Raw genomic sequence first — 19,096 nt, forward strand, 5'->3', positions numbered from 1 at the left:
GAGACTTTCGTAGATCACTAGACATCGCGCGGGTGCGCCTACTATCATCCTTTCTCGATTAACTGCGCGACGTCCAACGCAGCTCGGCCACCTACATCTCTACTTCCCTCCGTTAGCGCGCGCATTCGCATCCAGACTCGCCTGCTCTTCTTCAACCCCGAATCGATCGGCCAAGATGGCTCCTGTACGCAATGAGGTGCCGCCGCACACGATAGATCGCACTCCCGAATATGAGGAGTTCATGACGCGACTCCGTGATTATCATAGCAAACGAGGCACGATACTTGACCCGGAACCCAAAGTTGGCGCAACGCATCTCGATTTGATGAAGGTCTTCAACCATATCGTAGAAAGTGGTGGCTACGACAAAATTTCGGAGGAAAAGCTAGCCTGGCGTCGAATGGCCTCTGAGCTTGGAATCTACTCCAACAACGAAGCTTCGACTGCTTTTTCCCTAAAGGAGAAGTTCTACAAAAATCTTGCTGCCTATGAAATCAGCACTGTACACGGAAAGGAACCACCGCCAAAGGACATTCTGGAGGACGTTACAGCTAAAGGGGCTTCCTTGTTGACACGTACCAGAGAGAATTATCGAGGTACCAAACGGGAGAGTAATATTGGTGCTACAGACTCAGCGGCCTCGGGTGACGATGGTACACCCGTTCGCGAACGGCCCGTTCCAGATGCTGCTGCTAGTGCGCGAGCATCAAGAGGGCTTCGAGAAGCACCTCCTCAGCGTGTCATTTTCCAGCCAGACACCGGCCCTTCACGCACAACCCGACACTCCTCAGCTCACCATGCGACTACTACCAACTCGCCAGCCGCCAATCCTTCTCAGACTCCTTCACACCACCCTAACATGCATGTACCTCAACAACACCCGCAGCAACAGCAGCAACAGAACTACCAGGGAAATCGAGGGCCCTCGATACATCACCACCCCACGAACACTGAAAACACATCTACTCTCGTCACTGCCTATCAACCACGATTTTCCAAACCCCTAACACTTCGTGCGGTCCCAACACCTAGCAATGCACCAGCCGAGTTCCAGAAGCTTCGCCAGCTGCCACGCCTAGATTCCCGTCAACCAATGCAACCCGGCAGTGAGTGCTCTCTAGGTATTCTTTTTGCAAAGACTGACATTAGTAGCTGGGTTTGATGGGCCTAATATTTACATGAGGTGCTTGAACGCTCTGCGATCAAACATTCCTACCGAGCAAGCTTTTGCTCTCAACCATTTAGTTAAGATATCATTTGAGCGAGGTGACAAGTACAAGTTCGATTCATTCCCGGGTCTTGCCGAAGGGCTAGTTGATAAGGCTCTCGAGGTGGGACAGTTGTTCTATCATGTCAACTGGACGGTCTCGTGGAATATTCCTCATGACTCAAGCGACCCCAGTGTCCTCGATGGGAACTATGGAACACCAGACATTTTGGAACGAATCGACAATCTTATCGAAAAGGATGTGCCTGATGTCCTCCAAACTGAGGCTTATGCAGACAACTTGGTGTTGATAACCGAAGCTGTCTTGACGCTACGCAACATGGTCACTCTGCCCGAGAATGCCCACAACATGTCCGACTTTCCTCCAATCAAGGACCTGATCTGCATTGTCCTTAATTTGCCCCAGAGGGATTCGCTTGTAGAGTTGAAGCATCTCACTCTGGACATCGCAGAGCAGCTGACGCCATTCATGACTCTGGATTCAGATGACCCCTTGTACAGAGTCCTACTAGCGCAAATGTCATCTGAAGATCGAGGTACAATTCTAACAGCCCTCAGAGCGCTGGGCCGCATTTCGATGAACCTCGAGGCAACGAACAAGTTGGGCAACGTGCCTGGACCTGTACTTCAACGACTTGCCAGCTGGCTACTTCTCAATGACGACGAGTTAATTGATGCCTGCCTCGACTTCCTGTATCAGTACACTGCTGTCGTGCCAAACGTGGACACATTAATTCGTTCGTTGACACCAGAGAACCTGGTCGATCACCTCGCTCGCTTACTTGCTCACGGCGCACGAAAGACACAGCGCGAACTGGTCCTTGTGTCTGAGCAAAGAATCCCTGCTCGCGATCAAATTGCACCTATGCCCGAGGATCTCCTACAAGAGATGCTCAAACTGGAAGAACCCGACCGTGTTCACCGATGGGTCCGCTGCTTTTTCGAAGAGGATAACAGCTCTTACGTGACGCAGCTAGCTGCATGGCAAGCGTATCAGACTGCCTTTGTTGGCCCTCTTAAAAACATTGGACAACCGCTGATTACTCCTGCCGATTTTATCAGGAACAGCACTTCTGTCTACAAAGATTCGAACGCGCAAGTTCTCAGGGATCCAGGCGACCCGCAACAGAAGTTCATCATCCATGGCATCCGTGCCAGGCCCAAGCCTCTCGGTATGGACGGCAAAGAGTACGGACGGTGTCTGTGGGCCTCGAATCCCGACAATATGCTTGAGAAATGCGGTCATTTCTACATCCAGGCCGAAAAGATGTGGGAGCACATTCTCACAGATCATCTTCACGAAAAGCGCAATGAAAAGGGGCAGTTTGACAATGTTGAGAAGGGGTTCACCTGCACATGGGACCAATGCTCTCGTTTCCAGAAGCCCACCAAGCTGCGTCTCCAGGAGTTCTCTCGACACATCAACACACACGTCTCTTTGGCACTGCCCAGTGAAGCACATAGTCGAAAGTCTGAACGGTCCTGGATCATTCCAGCCAAGACCATGACTGTGGCCTTTGAGGAAACAATGACAGCACGCGACGAACGGAACCCAAATCTCCCACCCCAGGCCGCCGGTATCCCCCTCAGCGCTGCGCTGGTCCTGCGGAACATTGCGCGGAACGTGGTGAAGACTGAGGCAGAAGAAGAGATGCTCAAAGGGCAGGCGGAGACGGGTGAAAGTGGAGGTTGGAACGAGATTCTTTTCAGGCCACTTATGCCGCGCTTGTTTGAGATTCTTACGGAAAACAGAGCCATGGTATGTTTTACCTCCATAGCCTTTACTTGGAGTGTCTTTGCTGACCAAGTTTACAGAGTCCTTACATTTCATCATTGCTTGATCTGATTCGCGTTCATAACGAGGATCGGGGACAATGATATGTTCTCGCCAAACTAATGAGAAAGAAGCCTTGTGGGCGTGAATAATGCAGGACGAGGCGTTTAACGGAGAAGCTCCTGAGCTAATGTGGTGTTGAAAAGGGGCACTGTACGCATTTTGACATGATGGCTTCCTTGCACAGGTGGAGACTGAAGGTGTTGGCGTGGGATCATGTTATTTTTTGGAACGAATTACTTTGTAATAATACCCTGCCGGTTGGCGTTAGGGCCCATCGCTTATCTTTGACTGATAGATCGGTACACCCTGAGGGTCAAGGGATATCACCGGCATCTGCCTACGAGGTCTGTTCTCGAGAGAGAGAAGTGCCTGGGTATCCAGTCTATCATGTCCAGGCCATTATATACCTTGATAGAAGCTCGTTTAGCTACACGATTCGAGAAGGCGGCAATGATCGCTATAGCCTAGATCTACGTGCCTCATCTCCGAGTGAAAGAGAATCAATTGTCAGACTAGGTGTCCTGAAGACTGAATTTCATGATCATGGTCAAGGTGCCAGGCCGGGCCGGTGTCACTGTAAACTAATGCAAGGCTCGTACGAAGCAGATGGTAACCGCATTAATGTGCCCCAGGGAACATGGAGTAATTCGTATGTGGCTGGTCAATGTTGATGGTTCAGTTTTGCAAACTCTAGGAACGATGGTCGAGGCACCATGACCCCGTACGAAGGGAGGACCATGCTTCTCAGGATGTTCTGGAACCCCAGCAATTTCTTGGGTCCTTGGCAGCCACCCCACTTCACGATGCTGCAATGCTAGCTTCGAAAGCTTCAGGGGGGGCCTGCGGGTAAGATATTGCGTGCCGGTGGATATATCTGCTCGCTTCTTGTTGACGGAAATAAAATAAAAGTTGATACCATCTTTGGAGTACATTTTAGTTTGGCAATACCTGCACCAAAGTGTGAAGCTTAACATCGGATTTTATACAAAACAATTAGAATATATCTTGTGAGTTTGTACATAAGTAGGTAGGGGAATCCACACACACACGATTTGGGATATTCTTTCTCATTGTATCTACTTCAGATCTCTTGGAGGTTACCTCGTTAGTGGGCAATAAAAAGGCTGGCCTCGAAACAATAGGATGTAAAAATAAATGACCTTTTGAACAGGATAAACTGGCTTGCTAATTTAGTCTCTTATGCCTCAAGCGGCTAACTTTTCCGATACCTTGAGGCCCTCAGTGGATATTGATCAGATCAGATCAGTTGTAAACGAGAGCCACTGCGGGTCATGGAAGGAGATCCAAGTCCGCTCTGTCTGTGCAGTGATATCGTCTCTCGATAGAGTTCACATTGGGTATCCTTGTTTACGAGTGGAAATAGATACAAAATTGCCTGATGTTTCGAAAACATGGGCTTCATCGAACATGATTAAATTGCTAGGAGCATCCTCGAAAGGTTGGGTACACACCGTCTTTTTGTGTAAGTCACAATGATCAAGGGCGATTTGCCTCTAAGACGGCAAAGCCTGTCGTCATAAATGGAGATCGCCACATTTTAATAACAGAGTCAATTCCGTCATTTCTGTGACTGTCGATATTGACAAGAGTTGTGAAATAGAAAACAGAACCCCCCACTGATACAACTAAGAGATGTTTGTCATTGTTTTCACTATCGCTCAGACCGCACATCCGAGCAACGGAGAGGAAACAAATCCTCGAAAGTGGTGTGAGCCAATGAGTAGCCATTTCAAGTTAGTGCCAAGGCCATCTTGGCAATTTTAGGTGTAACCTGGATTATCCAAGGAGATGGGATGACACACCGAAAGGTGAGTATCTTGATGGCGCATCGAATAAGGTGAGAATAAAACTCATCCTCTGACTACAATTACAAAAACAAAACATCAAAGTAAGACTCATATCTGATATCGTTGTTGGGTGAGTGGAGGTACAATACGTGTCATGTCTCGAGATTTGTGAACACCAGACAGTCTCTCTCACCTTGAGAAACAAAAGCGGTCTCGGTGAGGGCTGGACTGGACATCCTGACTCGACCATCATGAGGGGATGTGCAAGGATCCGTGGTACCCGGGATTAGAAAATGAAACCACCCAACCTTCCAGGCCTTTAGTATCCATAGTTTGGTCTGTTCTGATCTGAGTTTCTCAGCTCGGATCGAGGGGATACCGTGGCCTGTTTTCTATATTTGTGCAAGGTTAAGCTCTCTGTTTGGATAGCGGTGTAACAATGAATCAAGTGTCAAAGAATTCATCTGCCTAGAAACATAGGAACAAAGCCAAAACCTGCCCACGCCAATGAATGAATGACATGCCAACTACTGCAAGCCCCAGCGGAACATAAATGGGGGTCTGACGACCATTAGCGAATTGCTTCGATTTGATTGTGAGACGAAGTGTATTTCTGTTTTGGTGTTGAGGCAACACTCCCCTCACATCCGAGCTAAAAAAAATCTCTTTGCAAGGTGGCCAGGCTACCATTTTGAATAGTTAGACCACCATCCATACCAAGCACAGAAACCTGCAGAAATCTAGAATGAAATTAGGCGGGGAAACCCAGAGACATGCCCCGGAACGCTCGGACTTGGAACCATAATGCATTGACTTGGCTTTGTAGTCTTGAGGCGTTGACATCTTGATCTTGGTCTGCAAAAAATTGTTGGAGATCTGGGCATCCATCTCCATGTAAGCGCCCGTTGTGGGTGAGGTGGGGGTACCTAGGAATAGCTACCGAAAGCAGAGCTACCCCTGCAACATCCCGAGAAGCTTAAGGAAGCATCGTGAACTTGGGGGCGCTTCATTTCTCCCCGCGACCCGCCATAGCTCATAGCTCCAAACTCCCCACGCTTAAGTGATCTCCCACTCCACTTGGCGCGTCCAATCCCTGAAGCCCCCATATGCTTGTTCTCAACTTTTGCGCCATGCTGTAACCCAACAGAAGATTTGGAAAGTTTTCGAGAAATGGGCGTGCAGAATTGGCCTCAATAATGTCAACGCCTAGTTTCCATGCTCGAGTTCGTGTTGAACAAAGACACGCAATGATGTCGTATTGTGCTCGTGTAGCGAGCCCGTAGGCGCAAGCCGAGCAAGGTAGGCATGATATGAGATGGGAATGTGAGACGTGGTAGAATAATCAAAGTAACCTCTAGACCGTCTCTTGAAAGAAGGGAGCCGCATATGCATCTACTATCTGATGGGGCATTGAGGAGCATCTCAGCAACCCCACGTTGTTATCGTGGGAAATGCCAGACCAGATGCAGCAACATCCGGTCCATCATGGAACCCAGTTATCAATCGAACACCAGATGGAAGGTGGGATTCATAGGTGGGAGGGTAGTGGTTACTAGATACCTGAGTGTGATTGTAGGCCACAAAGGAAGGAGCCATGTGTGTCTGGTTGTTACATGAAATGAGGCAAGAGGAAACAACACCAACCTTCCTTACCTCCAGTACTCTGTACAGTCTCTACTAAATCAGATTTCACCCAAGTAAAACATGATGAGAATCAACATCGCCCGCATTTATGACATTTGAATCATATCACACGCTAACAAAACGACACTCCTAAACCCTATTCAATCAATCCCCGACATAGCAATGCGTGCCTGAATGCGCCTCAGCTGTGGTCTGGTTCAATTTCTTGACGGGAAATGCAATAGCCCTGGCATCGACCCTGTCAATCGATCTTGTGACCATCACAAATCTCCATTCCGTCTCACATTGGACTGAACCCCCCGGGTGATGCGACATCGGTCTTTTGTGTGTCCAGTCCAAGTTGTTGTGCTACAGTAGTCTAAGTACTGCCCCTTTCTTAGACCAAGCCAACCAACTTCTAATCCAGGCACATCCATCCAACATAAGGAGGCAGGTACATACAGTACCTTTTCCTTCTTGTTGATACCTACAATGAAGAGCTCACCTTACCGTCTTACACCGAAGTCGGTCAAGAATTCTACTCCCTTGCTTACTTGTTTGCTTGCTTGCTCCAGGCCAAACAGAAAGCGTGCCGGTCATTGCTCCACCTACGTCTGCGTATGTATCACATCCGCCATCTCTATATAAATCCGTAGTCAGACTGGGCTAATTTACGTTGACTTTCCATCACATCCACGCACCTTTAAATTAGCTTCGCACAACCATTCTTGCTCTGAACCACATCACCTTTTTAAACACAAAATCATGTATGTTGCCCCCCGGCGCCCTCAACTCCATGTTGTCGTGCCAGAATTGGAAGTCGACGGCAACTAACAACCTACGCTTGCATAGACATCTCCGTTAGCTCTCCCCACACCACCCACCTACCTACCTAGGCGAGATATCTTTGTTGCATTTGCCACCAAGCTTGCAATCCCCGGATCCGAAGCATCAAGGCCGCGTCTCCGTCGCCCAACACAAACCGAGACAACCCAAGCAAGCAATTGCCGTTCTGGAGTCGCTATTGAAGAGCCCTGAGAATAGCACCGGTCCTCCCGCAGTCACATAACCTAGCAACAACAAAGACACGCCATCTCCAACCAAGCACTGCCTTGTCAGTCCTAGCCAAGTTTTCCCTACCGCAAGATCGGCATCGCAACACCAAATCTGATACTGGCCTTTGCCTTCACTCTCACTTCCGGTTCCACAGTTTTGTCTGCCCAGACCCCGCTGCTCACCCCCTTCAGCAAGCACTAAACTACCAGAGCCGCCAAAGGGCAGCAGATCCCTTGATTCCAGCCCCAGCTGAATTCATCTATACTGCACCGTACCTTATCGCTTACCTTGCTACACCACACCCTTTTGCTCTCCTCACGGACATACCGCCACACTAAACTCTGCACCTAGCAAAGTTCCCTAGTCGTTTGTTACACTCCCAACTTTTGCAAAGAAAAAAAAAAGGTTTCGCCCCAGGCCTAGAGTTTTCCCTGTATCACTCTGCCATTCCACTCCCGCTTATACCTCCACCTCCACAACACACTATATCAGTGATTCACTTTCAGACCCACCTCCTCTCGAGTATATATCGAGCTCCCTTGCCCATTCAGCTTTTCTTTCGCCATCCTCACTCACTACACTCTTCTTACTCTTTCGCTTTAAGGTTCGTGTCTTCTCTCGACCAGCCATTAATATATAACATCATCTTCTCTCCTCCTCATCCCTATTATATACCCAGTCCTTCTTCACGACTTGCTATCTTCATCATAGCAAAGCATCACCATGTCTTTCGCAGCTCGCAATGCCCTCCGTCTGACTCGGGCTGCCGCCCCTGCTCTCCCCAGAAACGCTGCTCGATGCTTCTCAGCCACTCGTATTCAGCGTGTCAATGACACAAACATGAAGAAGAACGTGGTTCGTGAGAAGGAGATTCCTGTCACTGTCTACGCTGCAGGTCAGGGTACCGGCGATAAGCACACAGTCAACGTATCCGAGGCTGCTGCTCGCATTCCCAGTGAGACTCCTGTTCCTACTCCTGACAGCGATGTGGTTCAGCCCCTCACCCGCAAGACCTTCGAGCAACTCCCTCAGACTATGCGCAACATGAGTGTCTACGGCAAGACTATCTTACTCACTGGTGCTGCCCGTGGTCTCGGAAACTACATGGCTCGCGCCTGTGCTGAGGCCGGTGCCAAGAACATCGTCCTCTTTGATGCCAACCAGGAGCTTGGTGACCAAGCAGCTGCTGAGCTTCATGACAAGACTGGCCTACCCGTCTCATTCTTCAAGGTCGACGTCCGTGACGGTGCTGCAATCAACGCTGCTGTCGACGAGGTTGTTGAGCACTATGGCGCCCCTGATGTTCTTGTCAACTCGGCCGGTATCGCCGATTCAAACATCAAGGCTGAGACATACGACCCTGCCATGTTTCGCCGTCTCATTGACATTAACCTCACGGGATCTTTCCTCATGTCCCAGGCCGTCGGTCGTGCTATGATGGCCGCTGGAAAGCCTGGCAGCATCATCCTGGTTGCTTCTATGTCTGGCTCAGTTGTCAACTTCCCTCAGGAGCAGAGCTGCTACAACGCCTCCAAGGCGGGTGTCATCCAACTCGGCAAGTCCCTCGCTGCTGAGTGGGCTAAGTTCGACATCCGAGTCAACTGTATCTCCCCTGGATATATGGACACTGCTCTCAACCGTGTACCCGCTCTCGACGCACAGAAGAAGATCTGGAAGTCTCTTACTCCCCAGAATCGCCTTGGTAACGTTGACGAGCTCAACGGTCTCTGCATCTTCCTTGCCTCCGACTCTTCCAAGTTCATGACTGGTTCCAACTGCATCATCGACGGTGGCTACACATGCTACTAAGCAATACCTAGATTTTACAACGACCGAAGAAATGGCTTTTGACAAGAGGTTTTAGCAGGATACTGGGCGAAAGGGATTGATTTTCTTTGTTTGGAGTTCAGGACTGGAACAATGACCTTTTTCTTTAGGCATGGGCCAAAACAAAAAGCGGTGGTGTAACGATAAACTAGATGCAGCTCTGGATAGTATAGAGCAAAGACACGCCTGCATTAGAAGCAGTGCGGCATGATCCAGAATACGGATCATAATTAATAGCCATTGGCACTTTAATCCCCCAGAATCGTTTCCTCATGCTCTTGGTGATAAGTTTAGGGCAGATTTAGGCTTTCGGGTAACCAACTGACGTAGATGGCATCGTGAGCGCTAGGACGTGTCGCTTAGATGGAGTCGAGACAGATCGTGACTTGGACAATTGATGGATGTCAAACCACGTGCAATCCAGTGCCAACCCACCCTGCACGTCAATTGATCATCGCCTGCTTCCGCGCAGCCAATCACGATACCAACTCCAGGTTCAAAACGGCAATACAGCCTGAGCCAATGAGTAGGCCCAGGTTATTATGCTCACCGCTCCAACTTTCAAAGACGATCAAAACCGGGTCGCGGAAATTGACCAGCCTTTTTTACTTTTATGCTCGCCAGCGCAGAAGGCGGTGGAGAACATGGCCTCACAGTACCCAAGTATGTACGTAGCTGAAAAGGGATGGGAGAACAAAAACAACATTAAGGTTCCTTATCCATGAGACATAAATAGATAGAATAATGTCTTGGAGGACGCAGGAACCGAGACAGAACCTGCAGGTATTTGTCATGTGAGAGCTGTATTCACTTACACGTGTGTACAGTACAGTACTGATGAGCTGGACTCGACTAGTTGGGATGAACAACACATCCAAACTACGTAAACGAACCAAGACCAGCCACTTTCCAAGGATCTAATGCAGGACACCTAAACCTGCCATGTAAACATACTATCTTGGCCAAGTTTGTAACCAAGAAACCCGAAGTGCCACCGCCAGACCGCATCGTTCGCTGTACCGGCTCATGAGACGGATGGTCTCAGGAGGTGAACATGGGGGTATGTAAACCAATGACTCGAAAGCTGACGAGTGTCTTAAGATGCGTGGTCTATAACTTCTGTCTCTCTCTCTTCTACCCAATTCTCCTGTCCATTTTCATCAAAGTATCACAACACAAGAAACGCTCCTTATTTTCCGTCTACCAGCAATCAATCCTTACTATAAATACCGATTCCCAAATCAAGAACCAAATCACCCTCTTTTATCGTCAAGACACCAATATCAGCCAACGTCAACATCTACATTAACATATATCAACATCAACACCAATCTCACTCAATCTCAACCTCAACCAACCTCAACCAACCAACATGCAACTGATCTGCCTTCCCACCATGTCCTTCACGCGCGCCACTCGATCACTGCGCAAACGCCTTCTCGGCTCAAAGGCTTTCCTCCCTGCTCACACCGCAGCTGCTTCGTTTCGATATTCAATACCACGGTCCACGGCGTTCCATTCGCACTCCCACGGCAAACTTAAGCACCAAGCCCAACCTGCGGCCCTTGGTACAGTTGCCGTGCGTGGCAATGGGCTCACCTCAGGGCTAGAGTCCTACGCTGCCATGATGGAGGGCGATGGCTGTTCAAGAGCCGGGAAGCATATTGGCTCTTTCTACCAGCAATGGGAACGCGGCAGCTTCATGATCAGAAAGAGCAAGATGATGTAAAGAAGGCTGGCCAGGTTAACTGTGGAGGATAGTCGCGATGACCTGGCCGTTTTGTTGATTTCGCGTTTTGTTTTTCATCAAGTGCTGGATTACTTGCTGGCTTTTTTTTTTTTTTTTTTTGGTTGATGCAGCTGTTGATGACTGTTATGATTGTTACGTCAGTAGGAAAAGACTTTTTAAAAATGATATCTAAATAAACAAGCTGTTTTGTATGGTCACCTGAGACACACATTCACATTCCAAAATATCCACAGGGCACCAAGGGAACAGAGCAAAGCAAACGATTTTTTATGATTCGAAGCTGGTGAGGAGAGGGCCAGGTCTAGTAACGTAACAGACCCAACCTCGAGTGCGAACTCGATGTGCAAGAAACAGTTCGTATGCAGGGGGTATATCCAGCGTGTCATTTCTATGTGCTGCCAGGCATCATCATGGTGTCTGCCTGCTGGCACCTTTTTTCTGTTTTTTTCTCTTCTTGCCATGTGTCGAACTTGTCGACTCCATATGCATAACATAATCCCAGTCACTCAGCCCTTTACGAGGCATGGTGACAACTTCAACTTCAACTTCAAGATGCAAGGCCTGCTATGGGTTGAATGATTTGTGCAAGAAAATGATCATTAGATAGTTGGGAATCAAAATCGTGATCAGGACACATCAAGGTCCGCTTGATTTGTTCCAAGTCGTCACGAAGCGACGGAACAGTATCGACGTATCGATACATCAATCAATGTCGTTTAAAATACGCTGGGAATCGGTGGAATATGCTCTCCCGTTTCACCGCGGCAGGTATGTACGGGGGAGGAACGGTTCGTACGGGGTGTACCTACTGCCCCTTACGAGCCTTTTCTTGCGCCCTTTGTTCTCGAGCAGCTCGTACCAAGGGGGAGAGTTGAATAAGGTCAACGCAACCCTTCATGAATTCGTGCTGGAAAAGAGTCAGGAGAGTAGTCGTGAGGTTCATTAGATGCACTTACCCTTAGCAGATCATGAGCACTGGCTCGCTTCTCGGGGTCTACCTTGAGTGCAAAGTAGAGGAAGTCCTGAAAACGGGTGACAAGTCCTGCTCATTCTTAATGTGAGGAGTTCCGTTGGTGGCAATAAGCCAAAGAGCACGCAGAGGAGATTCGGTCAGGTATGGCGGCTCGCCTTCTATCATTTCGATCGCCATGATACCCAAAGACCAAATATCGACTTTGCGTCCGTACTCTTTTCGTGTGACGACTTCGGGAGCCATCCAGTATGGTGTTCCGGACCATGGTTGTTCGTTTGTTCTGGGCTTCATTGATAGTGGCACAGAATCCGTGGTGGAATTCTACTGTTCGATATATGTCATATAGAAGCGAACGGGTTCGGACCTACTCAGTTTGATCTTGCCCTCCATAGACAGCAAAATGTTGTCAGACTTAATGTCTCGGTGAATGACACCCTTTGAGTGCAGGTGCTGCAGACCCAGAAGTGTCTCACGGCACACTGAAGCGATCTGACCCTCGGACATGATGTTGAAGGTGACAACATCCGTAAGGCTGCCTCCCTCCATGAACTCCATGACGACCCAAAGCTCGCCGCCACACAAGTAGCTGTCAATAAAGTTGACAATGTTGGGGTGTGAGCTATCCTTCATCACAAGAATCTCGTTGATAATCAGGTCCTTCTTAGGTTGCTGCTCGAGATTCATCTGCTTGATAGCCACCAGACGGTTTGTCCCACGCTCATGGCCAGTGAAAACGCCTCCAGAAGCACCTTGGCCAATCTTGTTGAATCCGCGGTAAATATCTCGAGGGTCACCTTCGCTGCAAATACGCTTCAGGGAGGCGACAATATCGATAGCTGCGCTTTGACGAGCTCGGTGTCGCGGCCTGGCTCCAGGCACGGCCGCTCCAGGCGCTTGCTGACGGGAAGCAGTGTACGTGCCGTTTTGCTGGCCATACCCAGGAGCTGCCTGCACATTTGGACTCTGGTGGTGGTTAGGAGTTCTCTTACTAGGAGCACGGCCAAGCCCTCCAGACATGGCGGCCTGGGCCTGGGCCATGGCCTGTTCTTGCTGCTGTTGCAACAATTGTTGCTGGTAGGCGGCGGCTTGCGCCTGAGCGAGTTGTGGGTTGGGTTGCGGAGCAGTAGGAGCATAGGTTGGTCCAGCCACGCGGGAGTTGGATCTCGAACGGTGCTCTTCGGGGAGCATAGGACCGGCGTCCTTGGACACGCCGTAGGACTCGTCGCCTGACTGGGACATACCGATGCCGGAGTCTTTGGTCGCATATGCGCCGTGAGGCATATGCCGGTTGCCCATACTGACGGGTGGCTTCGGGGCCGGGCGGCTGGGCATCAAGTCTTTACCAACCTGGCCTCGGGGCACAGGAGGTGGTGCTCGGGGATTCTCAAAACTTCCTTCATTATTGACAGTTGGAAACCTGGCGTTCGTTGGTGAAATAGTGGTTGGTGACATACCCATATAGTTTGACGGGTACATGCCCGGTGATGCTGCGCCTGCCGGAGAGGTGGCATACTGGCCAGCATGATGGAATTTCTCCAGGACTTGGTCCTCTGCAGGTCTCTCAGTGGTTTCTTTGTAAAACTGTAAAATATCAACCATGGTCTGCGGGTTCTCTCGTCGTTCCTTTTCAGGAATTCCACTTTCGTTGATAAGCCGCTGCCATTCTTTCGGCAAACCCTATGCGCTGTTAGGATGTACAGTAGTGATGGCTAGGGAATACTGACTGTGAACTGGCCAGTTGAGCTATCGTACCCAACATGGGTAACGTGGACGGGATTTTCAGGCGCAGAGATAACTGGTTTCTTGGGCGATCCTACCAAGCTGTTCATGAAACCAGAAAATCCAGACTTTTTACGTAGAACAGCAGGCTTGGAGTCTCTGCCGTCGTCGGAATATCTTTTAGGATTGACAGAGGGGCCATCCGTTGGCGCTCTTGGGCCGAGGCCTTTCTCAGTCATAGTCGAGTCCATCGCGGAGAAGCTGTTTGCGGTTCGTAAAGCAGGGTTCGCAACGCTGATGTCTAGAGGCGCCTTGACGATCTGAGGCGGGGAGCGATGACGGGTAGGGGCTTTCGGGCTGGGAATCTTTATTGATTCAATACTGCTTAGAAGGCCGGCGCCGTCAAAGGGAGCACCGATCAAGTCGTCGTGAATAGCAGGGCTATCTAGTGGGCGTAAATGAGAATCGGAAAGACGATCGGAGTGACGAGGAATAGGCGCCCAGTGATTAGCGGGGGTAAAGTCGCCCTGATGTGAGATGGGCGATGGGACAGGTCTTAGGGTGTTGTTGGCGGATAATTGAGGATGAGATCGATCAGAATCTTGCCAGTCGGACACGGTCGCGGGGTTGGAGCGGGCTGGGGGAGCGCTTGGGGCTCTCTTCAGGCTCTGGGAACTGCGTTTGCTCTCGAGGGACTGGGCGTCGAAGGCACCACCATCGAAGCCAGATGAGGAGCGACCGAAGTAGGATGGAGGTTTCTTAATAAGTTTGCGACGATGTGAAGTTGCGGTATGAGCAGACGCAGACGACGCAGAGGTATATCCGGGGCCGTCCATGATCCAACGGCAGCAAGAGCAGCCTGGGCAAGTGACGAGTTGGGGGGGCCCTCAGGGCTAAGAAAAAAACAGGCCTTGCCTTGTGGACGGCTCGGGCCAATGTACCTTTACTGTACTGTACTCCTGTTAGGTGCTGATTTTTTTTAGGGACGGGACTGGACTGGATGGATTGATGTGATGGGTCAAGCAGGTAGGTGGAGGAGGACTAAGCAGAAGCCGAAACAGACACAGGGCAGGGTGTGTGTGCAAGGAATGGAGGTAAGAGGATAGGATAGGATGCAGTGCGGTGCGGTGCGGTGCGCGCAGGTCCGGTTTGGGTCTCCGTTTAGAAGCCCTCGAGCTCTTTCAGAAGGATAATCAAGGGGGAGACGAACCAACGATGCAGGCCAAACAATGGCAAGGCGAGGCAGGGCAAATGCAAGAGTAGACGGGGGGCCTGGGGACACAACGCGGGGGTGGTGTGTGGTGTGTGTATTGCAGAAGCCCAACCCAACCGTGGTGCGTTATAGTATTGTATTGTATTGCAGCGCAGTGCAGTGTAGGTAGTGTAGCGTATCCGTAGTTGTTGTCTTGTATCGTGTCGTGTGGTAGCGTTTGGACTGGCGCCGATGGTCCTGCAAGTGAATTCTTAAATTACTTGCTTTCGACTCGCTTGGTTTCTGTTTCGCAGTGCTTTTGCTTTTGCTTTTGGTTCTGTTCTAGGAAATCTGCCCGGTGACTTCATAAGAAGAAAAAAAGGGTAAGCTGGGATAGGGATAAAGTGGGTTGGGGAAATCAAGTTCTGGGGGAGGGAGAGAAGAAGAAGCATAAAAAGCAGGCAAAAAGGCGAAGCAAAGAAAGCAAAGCAACGCTGTAGAGACTCACTTTCTCACTCCTTCACTCACACTGTGTTGTACTCTTTTCCCAATTCAAGGGGAACAAACAAACGAAGAAAGGGTGAGAGCGAGAGAGCGTGAGATGAATCGGAATGCGGGAGTGGATTTGGTTGCGGGACGAGATATTACACTGTAGCATCATGCATGGAGGATAGAGGGGGGAGGTCCTCCCCAAATATTGTGATACAAACGGCGGGACCCTCAATTATTTACTAATACAGTGGTAGATGCTCACTGTGCTGTGTTGGAACTATGGCAGTCATGGAATCTAGGTATCTATGCCTTATTGTTGCAGTGCTGGCCAGCTGCCTGACCTTGTTAGTTGATGCAAGCCTTTTGCCATCATAGCATCATCAGCTTGGCCGCATGCTCATAGGTACGGGGGTGACACGGTCGCCAAAAGTTTTACTAAAAAAGGAACGTTTTCTTGAATCAACGAACTGTTCCAACAACCTTCACACTGGAATTGGGGGTCTTGATTAGCGAGGTGGTTTGGAAACAACCTAGACATGTAGGCAAGGCCCATGCTCCAAAATGAAGGGTTCAACATGTGGATGATTCAACGTCTGAGCGATAGGAGAATACCAGTCAGCACCGGTAGCTTGAAAACGGTTGTTTGATAAGGATTTCTTCCTTTAAATGACTCTCAAGTCAAGTTCGTCGTTCAACAAGTACCCTGAACTCTCAGTCGTAAACCACCTAATTGGGTTTATGATAGGCAGGGCACCGAATAAATGGCTTGGACCCTAGACCCCGGGCAGCGCATTGGGTTAAGGTAGTAGGTAGGTACCTGCTAACGCTAGGAAAACGTGCATCCAGTCCGAGTGGTACTTAGGATCTGCGCAGCGGGCCACTCAATGCAAAGGTACCGTATCATTCCTTGGCAGACGCTGTTCTTTCTGCCCTGCCCTGATAGTGACTTGGCCAACCCAACTCCAACTCCAACTCCCGTCCATGGAAGTCCCTAGGTTTTCCCCTTCCAACGTTCCCCCCAACCCCACTATGACTGCAACGCCATTGCCATCCATTGGATCTGCTGTCCCTCGGGCCGTTGGCGCGACTCGACAGTGTGAAAGACGCTTGCCAGCACTTGGTGGTTGGACAAGCTATCAACCATGGACCATGGATGGTATCACTGCATCCTGTCTTTGCCTGTTTCCCCCTGAGCGAGGCGCTCACTGACTGATGGGAACCTCAGAATGACGATGCGGGTGGGGGGACCAGATATCTGCTGATTTAATGAGCCTGCTTTCTTAACTGTTTTGCACTGATTAAAGAGCCGCCATTCTGACACACGATGGCTGCAAAAGGGAGAGGCGTTTGAGAGTGAACACTGACTGGCACCACATATAAATGAGTAGACGACAACTAGTAAGCGGGATTCATCCAGTCCAGCTGTTTCTATTTGAACCACCATGGATGTCAGTCACTCACCTACCGACAAGTTTCAGTGAATCAATGACATGTCTTGGCTACATACGAAACCTGAAGAGATCCATATCTGCCATGATATTGATTGGAGGTACCTAACGCTCACTTTTAGCGTGATTCTTCCTGCTATTAAAAGACTGATAGCAGCAGTATTATTATCAACATCAGATCTTTGAATCAACCGCGCCCAATTTGTGAGCATTATGTCATTGAAAACGAACCGACAAGCATAAGAAGGGCCAGGGTAGGATATTGAACCAATATCAGTATGACGGACCACGTAATAATTCAATATCTTCAACAAACTCACCCTGACCAAAACCCAAATTATGATACTAGTGGATAGCCAAACACCCTGCATATTCTACTGCGTATACGCTATACCACACTCACTTTGCTATGCCGGGCATTGTGGTTCTTGGAGTCCACTCCGGCAAAAGCTTGGTAACCAGTCACATAACCAGCTCGACGAGATAAGTAGTCTTTCCTCAGTTGCAAACTCATCTCTCACTTCATCACGATCAAGTGTGAGTGGATTTTATCGGCATGCACTTCTCGAGTGGAGTTTTCCTCTCTCAAAGACGAGAATATTCACGGCATCGAGTGGAAGCTAGGAATCAAAGTTTGGCCAACCAAGCCGGTCCTCAGCCAATCTCAAGCAACTCCATTCTTCCTATAGTAGACTAGCACAGGCACAAGCCCATCCGCGTGGGTCAGGGATGCTCGTGGCTGGTGGGGACTACCGACGGTTTCGAACAAGCTCGTGGGAATCAAAGCAAGCACTTGATGATGTGTGATGCGATGTGCCTGTCCGTGGCTGGCTGGCTAGCCTTAGCCTGGCTAAACAAACCCGTTGCGCTGGCTCTGATTTCCGTCAGGCGCTACTTGTATGCCTATCGACGACTGAGCTAGTTGATATCCACTCCATTAAATGATAAGTTTGTCGCTAATTGGTTTCAATATTTCAGTTGGAGAAAAGAAAGACGGAAAAAGTATTAGGTGCGGGGCTTGTACTAGAAGCCGAACCTCAATGTTGCGCCCAGGAACTTGGTATGCAGGCGTTATAACGGAGTATAGCCCATCCATAACAGCCATTAGTGCACCGGGTTGGTATCCGTCAGTTAGTGTCTGTATCTGATTGTTGGTGCTGCGAGACCTTGCTTCTTTAGAAGTCTTTTCTTACAGCGTCTCACCTCATCGTTAAACTGAGAAAAAGCAAGACGCCTCCGATCTGATGGACAATATCGGGAAATCGGACTTCAAAATAGCCTTTGCCTTTTCTCGGACACATGCACTGCTTCAATCTCTAAGCGAGCTGTTACCATTAACTCAAATGCTACCACATCCAATGGCTGTTGGAGCCACCAATATTTCAGGACTATGGCTGGCGGCTTTCTTCTGATGGCGTTTCCATCCTTCCAGGTGCAAGCCACTGAAACCTTCCTCAACAATGAAAGGCACGATGCATGGACCTAGAACTCCACCACATTGTCGCTTGTCTTCCCCAGCATCTTAATCAGGCATTGGTCCATTCAATTGGTTCTGCGCTGCCCTGACGGGTCGCATCATATACAAGTGCTGAGACATACGTGAGCTGTAGGCTGGGCTGGGCTGGGCTGGGCTGAATTGATTTGACCCAGTTGGCAGATTACATGGGCCTTCTAATAGCAGGTACCCAAAAGTTAGGTACAGGATGTGGCTTACGTTTCAGAGCCGACCCTCACCTCACCATTCAACTACCGCCGACCCTTCATCTCGATCTTGAATCAGAGCCAAAAGAAAAAACGACCCTCAATCACCTCACCACTGCAGATTTCGCAAAAATGTCTGCAAAGCTGACAACGCCACGAGGGATGCAAATTCTTAGCCTCTCATCTTTTCGTTGGCCGATGCTGTTTAATTGCCCCGAGCACCAGGGGCCAACCTTGCATTGCTGGTGGAATTGTTCATGCTCTCGAAGATCCGGGTCAACTCGCCGCCAGTCCGCTTCTCACGACAGGATACCCCTTGGTCCATGGCCCGTCGTACAACTCATCCAGACTAATGACCAGCACTGATCGTAGGAATGCCCTCCTGCAGTTGACTAAAGGGAAAAAAAGTGTGTACAGCGCATAGCACGTCAATCGGAACGAA

The 19,096-nt window shown here is 49.6% G+C and overlaps 7 protein-coding genes across 7 annotated transcripts; 5 read left to right on the forward strand and 2 right to left on the reverse strand.

The window, feature by feature from the left end:
* Window positions 1–175: 175 nt before the first annotated feature.
* Window positions 176–3,445, forward strand: FGSG_09495 (uncharacterized protein; the record flags this gene model as incomplete). Its single annotated transcript, XM_011329922.1, has 3 exons — window positions 176–1,106; window positions 1,153–2,987; window positions 3,044–3,445. 3 exons carry the CDS (start codon window positions 176–178, stop codon window positions 3,104–3,106), a joined length of 2,829 nt encoding a protein of 942 aa, XP_011328224.1. The 3' UTR covers window positions 3,107–3,445.
* Window positions 3,233–3,736, forward strand: FGSG_13599 (uncharacterized protein; the record flags this gene model as incomplete). The annotated part of the gene is made up of 1 exon (XM_011329923.1): window positions 3,233–3,736. The coding sequence occupies one exon, from the start codon at window positions 3,233–3,235 to the stop codon at window positions 3,734–3,736; it is 504 nt and encodes a 167-aa protein (XP_011328225.1).
* Window positions 3,737–6,988: 3,252 nt separating this feature from the next.
* FGSG_13598 (uncharacterized protein) lies at window positions 6,989–7,534 on the forward strand (the record flags this gene model as incomplete). Its single annotated transcript, XM_011329924.1, has 2 exons — window positions 6,989–7,114; window positions 7,349–7,534. The coding sequence occupies 2 exons, from the start codon at window positions 6,989–6,991 to the stop codon at window positions 7,532–7,534; spliced, it is 312 nt and encodes a 103-aa protein (XP_011328226.1).
* Window positions 7,535–8,090: 556 nt separating this feature from the next.
* Window positions 8,091–9,445, forward strand: FGSG_09494 (uncharacterized protein). Its single transcript, XM_011329925.1, has one exon. It carries the CDS (start codon window positions 8,276–8,278, stop codon window positions 9,359–9,361), a length of 1,086 nt encoding a protein of 361 aa, XP_011328227.1. The 5' UTR covers window positions 8,091–8,275; the 3' UTR covers window positions 9,362–9,445.
* A 1,088-nt stretch (window positions 9,446–10,533) lies between these two features.
* On the forward strand, window positions 10,534–11,209 carry FGSG_09493 (uncharacterized protein). Its single transcript, XM_011329926.1, has one exon. It carries the CDS (start codon window positions 10,776–10,778, stop codon window positions 11,106–11,108), a length of 333 nt encoding a protein of 110 aa, XP_011328228.1. The 5' UTR covers window positions 10,534–10,775; the 3' UTR covers window positions 11,109–11,209.
* A 725-nt stretch (window positions 11,210–11,934) lies between these two features.
* Window positions 11,935–14,657, reverse strand: FGSG_09492 (serine/threonine-protein kinase MST20; the record flags this gene model as incomplete). Its single annotated transcript, XM_011329927.1, has 5 exons — window positions 11,935–12,036; window positions 12,086–12,426; window positions 12,471–13,496; window positions 13,557–13,779; window positions 13,869–14,657. The coding sequence occupies 4 exons, from the start codon at window positions 14,655–14,657 to the stop codon at window positions 12,182–12,184; spliced, it is 2,283 nt and encodes a 760-aa protein (XP_011328229.1). The 3' UTR covers window positions 11,935–12,036; window positions 12,086–12,181.
* Window positions 14,658–16,954: 2,297 nt separating this feature from the next.
* FGSG_13597 (uncharacterized protein) lies at window positions 16,955–17,467 on the reverse strand (the record flags this gene model as incomplete). The annotated part of the gene is made up of 3 exons (XM_011329928.1): window positions 16,955–16,966; window positions 17,070–17,318; window positions 17,357–17,467. 3 exons carry the CDS (start codon window positions 17,465–17,467, stop codon window positions 16,955–16,957), a joined length of 372 nt encoding a protein of 123 aa, XP_011328230.1.
* Window positions 17,468–19,096: the final 1,629 nt, after the last annotated feature.

The sequence above is a fragment of the Fusarium graminearum genome, chromosome 4 (genome assembly GCF_000240135.3).
Source record: "Fusarium graminearum PH-1 chromosome 4, whole genome shotgun sequence".
NCBI classification, from domain to species: Eukaryota; Fungi; Ascomycota; class Sordariomycetes; order Hypocreales; family Nectriaceae; genus Fusarium; species Fusarium graminearum.